Genomic DNA, 15,822 nt, shown 5'->3' on the forward strand with positions numbered 1-15,822 from the left:
AATGTCATTGTATGCTGTCGTGTTAAGATTTCCCTTTACTGGAACGAAGGGGCCTAACCCGAACCATGAAAAACAGCTCCAGAACATTATTCCTTCTCCACCAAAATTATAGTGGTCAATATACATTTGGGCAGGTAGCATTCTCCTGGCATCCACCAAACCCAGATTCATCAGTCGGATTGCCAGATGGTGGAGCCTGATTCATCACTTTTTTATTTTTTATTATTTCTATTTTTATTTTGTTTTTGTTCTACTTTAGTTTATTTTATACTATCATATTTTTTCCTACTGATATTGATTACTGCATTGTTGGGAAAAAGCTAGCATGAAAGGCCTTTCACTGTAAGTGTGCACGTGACAATAACATTTGAAAATTGAAAACGTGTAGTTTACCAATAACAACCTCATCTTGTTGACAACCATGACAGTAAAATAGTTTGATAATTCATGCGCTTTGTTAGTATTGCCAGCATTTCTGACAATAGCAATACTTTTTATTCATTAAAGGGTTTTCTTTCGCGGCAATTGCACCACACGGACGCTTCATTTCAGCACCTTGGTCAGCGCCACAGGGACTTCCATTACTGCTTGTGCCCGGCCTCAAAGCGTAATCAAATATCAATATAAACATGTTAAATTGCAACGACCGATTTTTATTTCTCAAAAATAACTTCCATTTATGCATGAATCACTGGACATACTGTAATTCAGTCAACATTTCTGAAACTCGTGGAAAATGTTCCCGGAGTGCAGCTGGCAATCGCACTGTAGTCAATGACAGCCACAGCTGACTGCCACCATATCGTCATACTGTTTAAGAACTACGTTTTCCTCGTCGTCAAAATAGAGAAGGCTGATGGACTGGAGTTTGTCAGGCACGCAGCATGGTGTATTCACGTCGTTGGAGAGCTTTAGTGCATGCATGATGGACTGCACAGTGGCATGATTCGTGGCGCGGAGACTCTCTCCGAGTGGGAACGGGCAGGAGCCCTTGCAGTGGTAAGCGTTGTACCCCCGTGGAGAGATGATCCAGCCTGCCCAGCCGATCTCCTCGAAGTCCACAAAGAGGGGGACACGCTGGCAGGACATGGGGCGGCTGCGGGGATAACTTGGGGCTGCGCGCCTCCTTCTGCTCCCGCTGTCTTGACGCAATACCTTCGCAGGACTGTCATGTGCGGTGGCGTGGCTGACATGTCCTACAAAAAATGTACATGAGAAATGAATATATCAGTATTTCAATAATTATCGACAGTTAGGCATACAACTGCAAACCTCCACCATTCACATAATATAATTTGATCATTGACAGCCCAGCAATATGCTTGTAGAAATGTTCGTACTACATGTTCTATGATGAACAAAGTCCAATTCATGGCCTACAATCAGATAAACGTTTATTTTCAACGTTGAATTCTCCCCGTTTGTATCTTTCAGTCCTGCAAGTAGTCATACTGTTGGCCCATTATTCGATTTAAACATCCCGCCCACCAGGCCTTCTTGTTAAACAAAATATATTTCTCTGCGCAATTGTGTTAGTATAAAATAATATAATGTCCCTTTTTTTAACATGAGAAAAAAGAAGGAACTCGCACACTGCTCTTGAGAATATCACTGCTCTTTAATAAGCTTCACGTATCGGCCTCACCGCCTTCGTCAGAGCTTTTTCTCATTTTATTCAACTGTTACCATGCACCTGCAAAAAAGATAGCTCAGATGAGCGAGTGCCTTTTGAATACCTTTTTTTAAACATACAATATAGCTCAGTATTTGAGTTATTTATTTTATACAGGCATTTTTTCTCATCTTTATCAAGGCTGTTATTCATGTCGCACCCCAATGTACACCTGGTGCGCCTCAGACGTACTGCCAGGCATACAGCTGGAGGAACTACACCGAGTAAACTCTACCGAGGAGCCTATGTCTTAGGACGAGAGAATGATAACTATTCATCCGAAGCAACAGAAACTATATTCATCAACCTTGTTATCCGTATTTTTTGTCTGTTTTTTTTACAAATAAAACATTGAAAAGAGTTCTCTCGATGTATTTTTTGACAACTATGAGTTTGGAGGTCTGAGTGCTTTGTACACGATTCTACTGTTATTCTGTCTGAATATTCAAAAACTGAAATTCTGAAAATTCTGCTAGTTTACCTTGATTTAGTGATTGATTAGTGGTCGAGCCTCTTCCGTCGTCTGAGAATATAACCAGGAAAGCATTCTCCGCAGGTGATTCTCCCTGTCTCTCTGAAGACTGCAGGACTGACTTAATCCATTTCCCCGATGGCAGAGTAGTAACCACCAGAATACCATTATTCTCATCACTGTTGCGAATCCAGTTGGACACCTTTCATTTGGGAAAACAAATGATGCGATTCAAATATAGAAAGGGTGATGTTGAAATATGGTGTGCAGTGATAAAACGTGAACAGATCGTACTGTTTGTGTGACGTTGAAGACTTCCCATCCCTGAGTGTATAAAGGCAACAGTCTTGACGTGATTAGATTCCCTCTCCAAGGTTTTACTCTGTTGTCCAACACCTCATATAGGTCCACCTGCGCGCGCAAAGCATGCGTTAGGCTAAACAGTACAATAATGATATCGAGTTATCTCAACACACTTAAAAGTATTTATTTCCAACTAACCTTGTAGAAATGGGGTCCGTATGCCTGCCCAAGGAAAAGTCGTTGTTTTTGCCTGAACCAGCGAAATTCTGCTTTGATCATTCTCTCATCTCTGGCAAATGAGGACAAATGGAAGAAATGAAACCTTCCACCGGCATGTCCTGCATAAATATATCAAGAATTGTGTTAAAATAAAAAGTAGGAACGTTTTCCCATTAAGATAATATAAATATGTTGTACATTATCTTCAAACATGCTTGGTCACAAAGGTTTGTGCGTATTATGCGCTTGGAGATAACTCACCTCTGTCCTCGAAGCTCCGCACTACGTTGCCCTCTAGTTTCTCCGAGTTCCTGGGGTATCCATTGGAGTCCGCCACTGAGTTGAACAAGTCCAGCATAAACTGAGGTGCCTTTCTATGAGGCACTGAAGAGCTCTCAGGCAAATCCTTCGGATTGAACAATTCGTCCATCTTCTTAGCCGACTTTGTTATATCCAAACGGTTCTCTTTCCAAACAGTTTCTTTGGATTCTTCGTCATAAGAGATAGTGAACATGGACACGGTTCTTAGCGTTAATGTGAGGACTAGCCAGACGAGTAGACCCTGTAATATCATGCTAGCGATAGCCTAATGAGCCCGACTGGTTATGGGTCAGTGATTCGGCTATCACCGCCTTTGGTAGGAGCAAGCGCCCCTGTCCTGAGGGTGATGGTCGAATGGACAATTTAAAGGTCTACGAATTCATATAGCGGATTTAAATACGGAAGTAGCACCCCCTCAGACAAACAATGAATCATTTGACCTACAAATTGCAGGTTGGCCCAAATAAGAGGGTCATCTTAACTATTTGTCTGATCCAACCTCTCTCCCCTTCACAAAAGATAGATTATTCAATTGTTATAAATCGAATTTTAAATGGTAAACTTAACATGACATGATCGTAAATCACTATGCCTACTGATATGTCAAATACTACCTTAATCTTAACCTGAAGATATCATATGGTTTACATTTGAGTTTTCAAGCATAGATTTTAAAAAAACACGTTATGCTTAACAAAAAGACCAATGACGCACGTCCTCACATCATGAACTAGAAGACAAACGTTTTTCTCAGTTTATCCTCTTTAAAATAAATCTATAGTGTGTTATCCGTTATCTGTATGAGGCCAGTTGGTCCCCAAAGGAACGCACACACAAACCTATGACGCAAATGAAAACTGAGATTTACTTGTTGTTACGGGGAGTTTCCGTTTCTGTTGGGCGTTGTTTATTGAATGACTCACAGGATTAAATGCTAATGAATGGAGGTGTCACCAAATCCGATAATTTGTGTATTCGCATTTTAAATTAATCAGGGATTATCTTCAATCAAGGGTGAGAACACATTCCTAAAATCGTCTCATTGATCAATGTGGCTTCAATTTATAATGAATTTAATCAAATGATGATCCCCTCATTTGGAGGCAATTACTCGATCACGGTCTTGTTATTTTACGCACGTGAGCCCGATGGCCAGATGACATATCACTGTATGCGAATTTATTATACTGTGAATGTGTCCCTCATTTTACTGTGTGCATATTTTCCATTATACATATCGATTATAATACCGAGGAGCATATTTGCCAGACAACCACACCATGGACATAAAAGCATTTGAACAGCAGTGAAAGTGGACAGTTGTGTATACAGGGGACCCTGCATGTGCGTCATCCACGGCGCAGGGCATATTGGAAGCCCCCTCTGTGGCCAATAAACGCAGTGTGTGAGATCACCTCAAATGTTTGGATTGACCATGTGCGGATTACTGATAAACGTGAAGAGAAGCCATATGACGTGGACAGAATCTCACAGGCCTACCACGTTATTCTGCATTGTATTGTATAACAGCGACCTCGTCTCTGCCTTGGTTCTTGGCTGAATGCAGTAGCCTCATGTATACAGCAGATGGCGGCATTGGCCAAAGCATAAATTGATACCCACTGCATTTCGATGTGGAGCCTCGTTTTGACTAGTACGGAGTGGGCAATCAATTTGAAAGAACATTGCACATTTCCCATCATTAACCAATGGTTAGTGCTATCCGGGAACCTTGGTACGTCCCTAACCTAAACCTTAAACTTTACCTTAACCATAACTTAAATTTCAACTTCTACAGGGTGAAGTCAAAGTTCGGACGGATCACGTTAATATGTCTACATTTGACATTTTTGTCATTTAGCAGACGCTCTCTTTGAAGAGGTAGGCTTTTTAGATGTTTTCAGAAGCTTCTGTTGTAGAGCATGAACTTGCAGGAGAAGTCACTTCTTTTATGTTTGCAGAGAACGACAGGGTGTTGTCCAAGGTCACGCCAAGGTTCTCTGCTCTCTGGAATGGGGACACAGTGGAGTTGTCAACCATGATGGAAAGGTCTTGTAGCGGGCAGCTCTTCCCGATGACGAAGAGCAGCTCCGTCTGGTCGAGGTTGAGCTTGAGGTGGTGGGCCGACATCCAAGCTGAGATATCTGCCATGCAAGCAGAGATGCGTGTCACCACCTGTGTGTCAGAAGAGGGGAAGGAGAAGAAAAGTAGTTGAGTGTCATCGGAAAGCAATGATAGGAGAGACCATGTGAGGATATGACAGAGCCTAGTGACTTGCTTCCTAGAGTTAGAGGCAGAAGCGTGACATTTTGAGTGATAGTAAGTGGCTTTAGCCTTGGATACAAAGGAAGAGAAGGTAGAGAGGAGGGAGTGAAAGGATGATAGGTTCTCCTGAAGTTTTTTTTCTCAGCTTCCCACAGCCCTGTTCTGTAAGCTCGCAATGAGTCACTCAGCCACGGAGCTTGAGGGGAGGGCCGAGCCAGCCGGGAGGAAGGGGACAGTGCGAGTCATAGGATGTAGAAAGGGAGGAAAGTAAGGACAGAGAGGCATAATCAGGAGACAGGAGGGAGAGGGATTTATCTGAAGGGAGTGATGATAGGATAGAAGAGGAGAAAGTAGTGGGAGATAGCGATCAAAGATTGCGACGGCGCATGACCGTCTGGGTAGGGGCTGTGTGATTAGGGTTGGAGGAGAGGGAGGCAGAAATGGAAACAATGCAGTGATCAGAGACCTGGAGGGGGGTTGCAGTGAGATTAGTAGGAGAACAGCCTCTAGTAAAGACGAGGTCAAGCGTATTGACTGTCTTGTGAGTGGGAGGGGACTGGGAAAGGGTGAGGGCAAAAGAGGCAAGGAGGGGAAAGAGAGAGTTGGGAACAAATGAATCAAAGGCAGATGTCGGGAGGTTGAAGTCGTCAAGTACGAAGAGCGCTGAGCCGTCGTCAGGAAATGAGCTTATCAAGGTGTCAAGCTCATTGAGAAACTCTCTAGGGACACCTGGTGGGGGATAGAGGACAACAATGTCAAGCTTGAGTGGACAAGTGACAGTGACAGCATGGAATTCAAATGAGGTGAGAGAGGGAGAGAGAGGGAGAAAAGACCAAATCTAAATTTAGGAGAAAGGAGTAGCCAGCCCTGTGCCTCCACCTTGACAACCAGATGCTCTCGGACGACGAGAGGAAACACAGTCAGATGAAGAGAGAGGAGCTGGAGTAGCAGTGTTCTCTGAGGGGATCCATGTCTCCGTAAGGGCCAAGAGGTCAAGGGACGGAAGGTCAGCAGAGGCTGAGATGAACTCTGCGTTCTTGACCGCAGATCGGTTGTTTCAAACGCTGCCAGAGTCCAGGAATTCCACATGGGTTGTGTGCGCAGGGGACACTAAATTATAAGGGTTACAGCCAAGTGGTGGGGAGTGTCTGTAAAGCCTACAGGGAGAGGAACGAACAGGTATAGAAAACACACATAGTTGACAAAGCTATAAAATATCAGAAATGAGATAATCAGAAAACAACTAGGTAAGATACTAAAGTGGGAGAGTGGTGTTGGACCTTCCTCTCTTTCCTTCCTCGAATAACTCAGCAGAACTGTCTTTGTTTCAGCAAAAGTCTACGTTTTGCAACGAGACTGCTGCTTACAGCTGCTGCTGAGAAAACGGAAGTACTAATACTAATTTCCAATTAGGGGGGGGGGGGGGGGCTTGTGTGTTTCGCATGTTATTTTGGCATTAATACATACCACATATCAGTTTGAAAACAGCATCTAAAATATATTTATCATTGAATTAATAAAGGTGCATACAAATATGGTCTCTTTTTGGTTTTCTTGAGTAAGGCAGCTCCAAAATGCAGGTGCTTCAGCCTAGCTCAGTGCTTTCTGTGGTGGTGCGGCAAGCCAGCAGAAAACACGGAGCGTAGCGCCAAGATTTGCTCAGTGTTCTGTCACTCATGGGGACACTCCGTCACCACCAAGTCTAAGGCTAGAGCTCGAAAATTCTAGCCCCTTGGGTGCTGTCATGGAGTTACATTAGGAGTGCCCATCCAAGAAGGCTCAAGGTCATTAGCCACAGATAAAAGGTCGTCAAATCACGTTATATGTACAGTAGTTTTGATTGGACTGATCATCTCAACATCATACTTTCAAAATCTTATCTAGCAAGCTAGACAAGCAGTCATCATCATGAAACCAGTCGATAATCTACTGGCAAATCCTTTTTAATCCTTGTCATATTGTCACGAACCGACTCAAAGCCCCTAACAAAAAGGGAGACAACGTGGAGATAAGGAATAACAAAAAAAGATCTATTAACGGAAGTAATCTATATACAATAAACAATGGTGTGTGTAGTCAGTAATCAGTAGTGTAAGTGAGTGGTTGTGTGTATAGATGTGATAATGAGGAGTGTTGAAAGATGCCAAAGCAAGCACCCAAAGCAAGCACCCAAAGCAAGCACCCAAAGCAAGCACCCAAAGCAAGCACCCAAAGCAAGCAAACAAAATAGCCACAAAAATGCCACAACCAAAATCTAACAGTGTGTCTGCATGGAGAGAGTCTCCTCAATGAATGGGGAAGAGGTGTATTTATCCTGGGACACACCCGGGCCCAGGTGTGTCCCGACATCCTAATAAGGAAAACAAGAGCAAAGAGAAAGAATTCGGCAGACAGATTGGGAGGGTCGTCACACTATGAAGAGAAATAATGAAGAGAAATTCTAGATAAAACATATCCGTGCTCATCGGCCTTTGGACATAAACATTACACAACAAGTTGGAAATCTAAAAATGTAACAATGAGTGGTTTGTAAGGAATCAGTGACAGTGGCTAACTGCAAGCATACAGTATGAAGACGTGAGCAAAAGGCAGGAACACGGTGTGTCAGATAGAAGACAGAAGTGGAAAGGGATTGTCGTTTTTTACAGGGCTACTGAGACAGACAGTTACTCTCCTCACTCCTGTCTGACTTTAGCAGCAGACTCTGGGACAGCCATGGAGATTAGCCTTGCTGCCTAATATGGCAATGTTTAAGATTTAAGATTGGGACCAGCCATTGGCACTTTTATATGATAAAGATGAAGCATATGTTTTACGTCTAAACAGCCTGGAAAGGGAAAAGAGGGGAGACAGTGAAATGATTGGCTGAGAGTGAGACAGTATGCACCTAGTTTCTCCATTTCAGAAGAGCCCAGTAGTAACCCTTATAACCCTGTTGAACCTTGCCCAACTCTTCTAATTGAAGTGGACAAATGTGGACTGTCAGGACTCAGGAGAGCCTTCTAAAAATGTTGTGGCTGTCTCGTCTTCCCTCCCTGTCTCGTCTTCCCTCCCTGCCTCACCTTCCCTCCCTGTCTCGTCTTCCCTCCCTGTCTCATCTTCCCTCCCTGCCTCATCTTCCCTCTCTGTCTCGTCTTCCCTCCCTGTCTCGTCTTCCCTCCCTCCCTGCCTCGCCTTCCCTCCCTGTCTCGCCTTCCCTCCCTGTCTTGTCTTCCCTCCCTGCCTCTCCTTCCCTCCCTGTCTCCTCTTCCCTCGCTGTCTCGTCTTCCCTCCCTGTCTCCTCTTCCCTCCGTGTCTCATCTTCCCTCCCTGTCTCCTCTTCCCCCCTGTCTCCTCTTCCCTTTGCATCTCAGTCTGTCTTCCCTCCCTGTCTCATCTTGACTCCCTGTCTCCTCTTCCCCCCTGTCTCCTCTTCCCTTTGCATCTCAGTCTGTCTTCCCTCCCTGTCTCATCTTCCCTCCCTGTCTCCTCTTCCCCCCCTGTCTCCTCTTCCCTCCGTGTCTCATCTTCCCTCCCTGTCTCCTCTTCCCCCCTGACTCCTCTTCCCCCCTGTCTCCTCTTCCCCCCTGTCTCCTCTTCCCCCCTGTCTCCTCTTCCCCCCTGTCTCCTCTTCCCCCTGTCTCCTCTTCCTCCCTGTCTCCTCTTCCCCCCTGTCTCCTCTTCCCTTTGCATCTCAGTCTGTCTTCCCTCCCTGTCTCATCTTCCCCCCTGTCTCCTCTTCCCTTTGCATCTCAGTCTGTCTGCCCTCCCTGTCTCGTCTTCCCTCCCTGTCTCCTCTTCCCTCCGTGTCTCATCTTCCCTCCCTGTCTCCTCTTCCCCCCTGTCTCCTCTTCCCTTTGCATCTCAGTCTGTCTTCCCTCCCTGTCTCATCATCCCTCCCTGTCTCCTCTTCCCCCTGTCTCCTCTTCCCTTTGCATCTCAGTCTGTCTGCCCTCCCTGTCTCGTCTTCCCTCCCTGCCTCACCTTCCCTCCCTGCCTCGCCTTCCCTCCCTGCCTCGCCTTCCCTCACTGTCTCCTCTTCCCTCTGCATCTCAGTCTGTCTTCCCTCCCTGTCTCCTCTTCCCTCCCTGTCTCCTCTTCCCCCCGTCTCCTCTTCCCTCCCTGTCTCCTCTTCCCCCCCGTCTCCTCTTCCCCCCCGTCTCATCTTCCCTCCCTGTCTCCTCTCCCCTCCCTGTCTCCTCTTCCCTCTGCATCTCAGTCTGTCTTCCCTCCCTGTCTCCTCTTCCCCCCCGTCTCCTCTTCCCTCTGCATCTCAGTTTGTCTTCCCTTCCTGTCCCGTCTTCCCTCCCTGCCTCGTCTTCCCTTCCTGTCTCCTCATCACCCCCTGTCTCATCTTCCCTCCCTGCCTCGTCTTCCCCCCCTGTCTCCTCTTCCCCCCTGTCTCCTCTTCCCCCTGTCTCCTCTTCCCCCCCTGTCTCCTCTTCCCCCTGTCTCCTCTTCCCCCTGTCTCCTCTTCCCCCCCTGTCTCCTCTTCCCCCTGTCTCCTCTTCCCCCTGTCTCCTCTTCCCCCCTGTCTCCTCTCCCCCCCTGTCTCCTCTTCCCCCCCTGTCTCCTCTTCCCCCCCTGTCTCCTCTTCCCCCCCTGTCTCCTCTTCCCCCCTGTCTCCTCTTCCCCCCCTGTCTCCTCTTCCCCCCCTGTCTCCTCTTCCCCCCCTGTCTCCTCTTCCCCCCCTGTCTCCTCTTCCCCCCCTGTCTGCTCTTCCCCCCCTGTCTCCTCTTCCCCCCTGTCTCCTCTTCCCCCCCTGTCTCATCTTCCCTCTCTGTCTCGTCTTCCCTCCCGGTCTCCTCTTCCCCCCCTGTCTCCTCTTCCCCCCTGTCTCCTCTTCCCCCCCTGTCTCCTCTTCCCCCCTGTCTCCTCTTCCCCCCTGTCTCCTCTTCCCCCCCTGTCTCCTCTTCCCCCCTGTCTCCTCTTCCCTCTGCATCTCAGTCTGTCTTCCCTCCCTGTCTCGTCTTCCCTTCCTGTCTCGTCTGCCCTCCCTGTCCCGTCTTCCCTCCCTGCCTCACCTTCCCTCCCTGTCTCATCTTCCCTCTCTGTCTCGTCTTCCCTCCCGGTCTCGTCTTCCCTACCCGTCTCCTCTTCCCTCCCTGCCTCGCCTTCCCTCCCTGTCTCGTCTTCCCTTCCTGTCTCATCTTCCCTCCCTTTCTCGTCTTCCCTTCCTGTCTCATCTTCCCTCCCTGTCTCCTCTTCCCTTCCTGTCTCCTCTCCCCCCGTCTCCTCTTCCCTCCCCGTCTCAGTCTGTCTTCCCTTCCTGTCTCCTCTCCCCCCGTCTCCTCTTCCCTCCCCGTCTCAGTCTGTCTTCCCTGCCTGCCTGCCTGCCTGCCTGCCTGCCTGCCTGCCTGTCTGTCTGTCTGTCTGTCTGTCTGTCTGTCTGTCTGTCTGTCTGTCTGTCTGTCTGTCTCAGTTTGTCTTCCCTCCTCGTCTCAGTCTCTCTCCCCTCCCTATCTCAGTCTCTCTCCCCTCCCTGTCTCAGTCTGTCTTCCCTGTCCGTCTCGGTCTCTCTTTCCTCCCCTTCTCAGTCTCTCTACCTCCATGCTTTGACTAGCTCCTCTGCTTTTTGGCAGCCCATCTGCTCCAGTGGGTCTGAGACATCTTTCAACACCTCATCCCTGGCACAGGAGCAGCTGGGCCCCTGGGTGGAGTGTGGGGCTGGTTGTGTGTTTGTTCGTTAGAGGGGGTACACACACACACACACACCTGCTGCTGCCCCGTCCGGTCACTGATAGACATGTTGGCACATGGTAAACAAACAGCCCTAAGCGGTGCTGACAGAGCAGTGCTGGGCCTCTGCCAGGCTGAGCGGGTGGCGAGTCCGGTAAGGCCCCTCCCTACTTCCCATAGGCATATGCTCACTGCTGCTTCTATAGGACACCACTCCCATCTCACATCTCACCATTCACGAGAGCCAGCACTGCCATGTCAAAGATACACGGTCCTTATTTATTGACTGTTGGTGAACTGTGGAAGGATGATGCTGAGGGAGAGGGACTATTTTAGCTGTCTGCTGACTACTGTCTTTGCTGAGGGTTTGCTGTTGTGGATGACACTACTTCAACCTTCTACACTGGCCTCCTTGTACTCAGCCATGCAGGGTGTCGAGGAGGATTCTTGTTAGTCCTAACACGTGTCTGGCACTGTGTCCTCTCCTCCCTCACTACCTCCAGGTCCTGACTCTCCCAATGGACATTTCCAGACGCCAGTGTGGACGAAGGCCGGCGCGTACACACACACACACACACACACACACACACACACACACACACACACACACACACACACACACACACACACACACACACACACACACACACACACACACACACACACACACACGCAGTTCTATTACAGGTGCATTAATACTCATTTAATGCCTAAACGGGGACAGCCAGCCCAGACAGAGAAGGTGAGCTGTAAGAGCCTTATCTTGCATGGACAGACTTCCAGCAGGAGCATTAGCGTGGTACTCACCGCAGCCTGAGCATGAATATCACAGGACATCTGCTTCAATGGATATGATGAGTGCTGTTCCTGGATATGTTACTTTTGACCGTAGCGTGACTGAAATACATGACAAATGAGGAGTTTTAGAAGAAGGAAGCCGGGCCAGTAAGAAGGGGAATAGGAGTGAGAGAGATACAAAAGAGTGTAAGAGAGACGTCGAAAATGACTTTTTTCTCTCATAATCTTAGTGCTGGAAAATCCTCATAAACGTACATCCTCTACTTCACCAATAGAGTATTACTTGTGTGCTTATTAGACATCGAAGCCAGTGAGAGGTCACCTGCTAAGTGAACACACTTCCTAGGACCTTCACCGGCGTTTTAAACCTGGGACGAGAAGGAGAGAGGGGGGGTTGAAGGGGCATGAGTGTGTGTGTTGGTGTGTGCAATTGCTCCTCTGTACAGCTTCCAGCCCCTTAACTAGCCCAGCTTCTACGCCAACACACAACCGCAGTATCAGATACAACTTAATAATATTTATCACATCCGTTTTCGGATCCCCCTCTCTGCCTCAGAGAAACGAGCAGGACAGCCAGAGGTGTGTATGATCTTTGGGTTGGATCCAGGCCTTTACATTCCCTATGTGGTTCCTCACAATGAAAATAATTTGATTGTCCGTTAAGAAGTCTCACTTGATTTTTCATTGGTTCAGCAGATAAAACAGTAGGCGGGTTAGTTAGTGTTGGTGCTAAATACCGGTCTGTTCCAGGATAGTGTATATTTTTCCCTTGATGAGTGTGGGCTAGGGCTTGGTGTTGTAAATGACATGAGAGCCAAGGGAAGGGAACCCCTGAACGAATGCACCGAGCTTGGGACTGAGATCTCTGTTAAATCTTTCATTTCTATCCTTTAAATCTTGCTCTCTTGCTTTGAAAAAAGAGAGAGAACATTTAGTTTTGGGAGCAGAGAGAGGGAACGAGAGAGAAAGACAGAAAGAGAGAGTTACTCATGGCCGTGAACCTGTTTAACTTTTTGTTCCAAACTTCTGAGTAGCCTCCTCACCTCTTGACCATTCAGAGGGCTAGACGCTACATCATATGGGAAGTTGTTGCGGGTTTAGGTGATATTCCCGATTGCCGAAATGTGCAGTGTTATTTTTTTCTACTGTGTTATTATTTAGTCAATATCAGCAGTAGAGGGGAGTTATTATATTTTCCTGTTTCTAATTACATTGGTAATTACTCTAGCCAGCCAACAGCAGCCGCTGCCCAGTACACTGAGTGGAGGACCGTGTGTGTGTGTGTGTGTGGTGTGTGGCGTGTGTACAAGGACAGCCGGTCTAGTCTATAGGCCTGTGTGCCAGGGGGTTCAAGCTGGTGCCAGTGCTGGAACAGAGGGTTTAGAAGGGGAAGAAGGGTGGCAGGGTGATGGAGGGGTGGAGCAGTGGGCAGACAGGGTACAGGCCACTGGAGTGCCAACATCCACAGAGCACTGTGGCTCTAGGTCTTCAGCACTGCAGTGATGTGGATTATAGAAGACTTGGGCAAATATACTGAAGGAGCCTCATTATTCTCTCTGTGTCCACTGGCTCCATTGGCTTTAGGCCTTCAGACATATGTAATGGTTAGCTGGTTTTGTTGGCTTGTTTTTATGTACTGTAGGCATAGGCACATACGTACAATACTGACTAGTGTGTGTTTCCGTTTCAGCTGGCACTCGATGCATTTACCTATTATCCAAAGGTCCCTCAACTACAAGCTATCTGACATGCATCTCTTACTCCTTTTGTGAGACTTTTAAATGGCTGTTTACATAAACCGGTCAGAAGTTTGAATGAAGTATCGTTTAAATGGTGCGAGGAGAGCCTTTGTGGAGAACTTTGGAACTTTGCCTATCTGACCGTTCATTTCTTTCTTTCATTATGTTTATTTTCTCTTTGCTTCTAACACTACAATTTTCTATTTTCTTTCTTTCAACAAACGCAATGGTTGGAAACGGAACTATGTATGAGCGTGGAGTGGGAAATAGAGGGGTTAAACTACAGAGGAAGAGGTGCATCTGAGAGGGATCTCTACAGTATGCATGCCAATGGGCTGTGTAAGATATAACATAGTCAGACAGGGGTATAGGAGAGAGACGGTGGACCCCCCTCCCCTCCATAATGACATCAGCATCTGTTGACCAATGGCCATGCATCTCCCCTGAGTCCCCCAGTATTCCCCAACTGCACATGGAAGACATACACCATAAACCTCAATTTCTCATCCCATCCCAGCGGTGTGGACAGCAGCCTTGTGTTCTGTTCTCTTGGACCCTCATCAAGCTCTCCCACCTGCGGATGGGATGTGAAGCGAAGAAAGAATCAGAGTCAATCATTGTACATCCGTGGCCTGCTGCTTCGTGTGCCTTTAGAGAGAGAGAGAGAGCGCTGGGTTGTGTTTGGGCTGGTTATAGTTATGCTGCATTTGGAGTGGCCCAGTGTTTGGGGCTGAATGGGTTGAGTGTTGTACAGGTAGGACATGATTGTCTGAAGGGTGGATTTGTAATTTCCTGCCAAGTGGAGCAGTGATTTTCTCTAGCGTTGCCTCTCCTCTCCCTGCTGGCAACCTCCCCTTTGTCTCTGCCCCCCCCCCCCCCCCCCCAAATAAAACATGGATATTTTTCCAACTGCAGACAAAGGCAATAATTCCAAAAGGCAAATAAAAAAATCATGATCCAGGTCTTTTTTTTCTCTCTTCGCTCCAGCGGATTGCGGTTTGCTATAAATCCCATGAAACATCTGAGACAGAACCTATTTTAAATAAGCCCATGCGGAGAGAGAGAGAGAGATCGCTTCAGGCTGGAGAAACAGGCCATGAATGGCCCTGGGCTAGTACTACCAACTACCTCATACGGAGGATTTATAAAGTGTTTACATAAAGTGTGCTAACACTGGCCTAATTGAGAGGAAGATCTTGAGTTTCATACCACAGAGCTTGCTTAAGGGCAAGCCGATAACAGCTAGGTTAACTGCAATTAGGCTTTATTAATGATCCAAAAACTCTCTCTATGTTTCCCCCCACCAGAACATACCTGTACTTGCCGCCAAAACTGATGCTGGCTGGATCTCGACTATCTTCGCTGTACCTTAAAAAAACACGTAGTGAAAAATAATCCTGTTTATTTGCTTCCATAGTAACGTCTGAGAGGCCGCAGTGTTCTATGAAAGCTAATATAAAGTCAAGTAGCCTGCCTTTCCCTAGGGCAGTTTGGAGAAGGCCGGGCCTTGATACTTGTGATTACCTAAAAACAAACAGTAGTTGTAATTTGACAGGTGAGGAAGGCTTCGCTGGCTAACGCAGGGCCAAAAGCAATAGAGAACCTGATCTCAACACAACATTACCACAGCGTATAGCTCACAACAAGCCTGTAAGGGGAGAGGTCACCGAGGGACCACAGAGAGGGGCTCTAGCCATGCGCCATAATTAGCTAGCTAGCTAGCTAACCAACAACTGTAACAACATATTTGAGAGACAACAAGTGCTCATAGTGCAAATGTATTTATGTGTTCGATAAACATTTGGAGACAAAATATAGTTTACATGTCGTTAACAGTCTAAGCCAAACCCTGTCTGTTTTGTCCCATAATTGCACATGCATCAGTTTTGTTGCTAAAAAACCAACACCGTTGCAGTTCTTGACACATTCAAATCAGTGCTCCTGGCACCGACTACCATACCCCGTTCAAAGGCACAATCCTTTGTCTTGCCCGTTCACCTTCTGAATGGCACACACACAATCCATGTCTAAATTGTCTCAAGCCTTAAAAATGATTCTTTAAACTGTCTCCTCCCCTTCATCTACACTGATTGAAGTGGGTTTAACAAGTGACATCAATAAGGGATCATATCCTTCACCTGGATTCACCTGGTCAGTCTATGTCATGGAAATGTTTTGTACATGTTTTGTACACAGTGTATGCTGTACTCTGGGTCACCCCATACACAAGCTCATATCTCTCACCATCCACTTAGGTGGACCGCCCGTTTCTCACTGAGCTGGATAATCTTGAGGCTATTACATTGATCTGTAATGGCCCTTGAGAAAATTAAGATAAAACAATTGCTACCAGCATATCATGTGAAACTAAGTCT

The 15,822-nt window shown here is 47.0% G+C and overlaps 1 protein-coding gene across 1 annotated transcript; it reads right to left on the reverse strand.

Moving 5' to 3' along the window:
* Positions 1-393: 393 nt before the first annotated feature.
* LOC109865195 (bone morphogenetic protein 2) lies at positions 394-3,424 on the reverse strand. The gene is made up of 5 exons (XM_020453304.2): positions 2,928-3,424; positions 2,646-2,785; positions 2,439-2,555; positions 2,154-2,346; positions 394-1,196 (listed from the first exon to the last, which is right to left on the reverse strand). Exons 1-5 carry the CDS (start codon positions 3,238-3,240, stop codon positions 772-774), a joined length of 1,188 nt encoding a protein of 395 aa, XP_020308893.2. The 5' UTR covers positions 3,241-3,424; the 3' UTR covers positions 394-771.
* Between the last annotated feature and the right edge of the window lie 12,398 nt (positions 3,425-15,822).

Source organism: Oncorhynchus kisutch, linkage group LG20 (genome assembly GCF_002021735.2).
Source record: "Oncorhynchus kisutch isolate 150728-3 linkage group LG20, Okis_V2, whole genome shotgun sequence".
NCBI classification, from domain to species: Eukaryota; Metazoa; Chordata; class Actinopteri; order Salmoniformes; family Salmonidae; genus Oncorhynchus; species Oncorhynchus kisutch.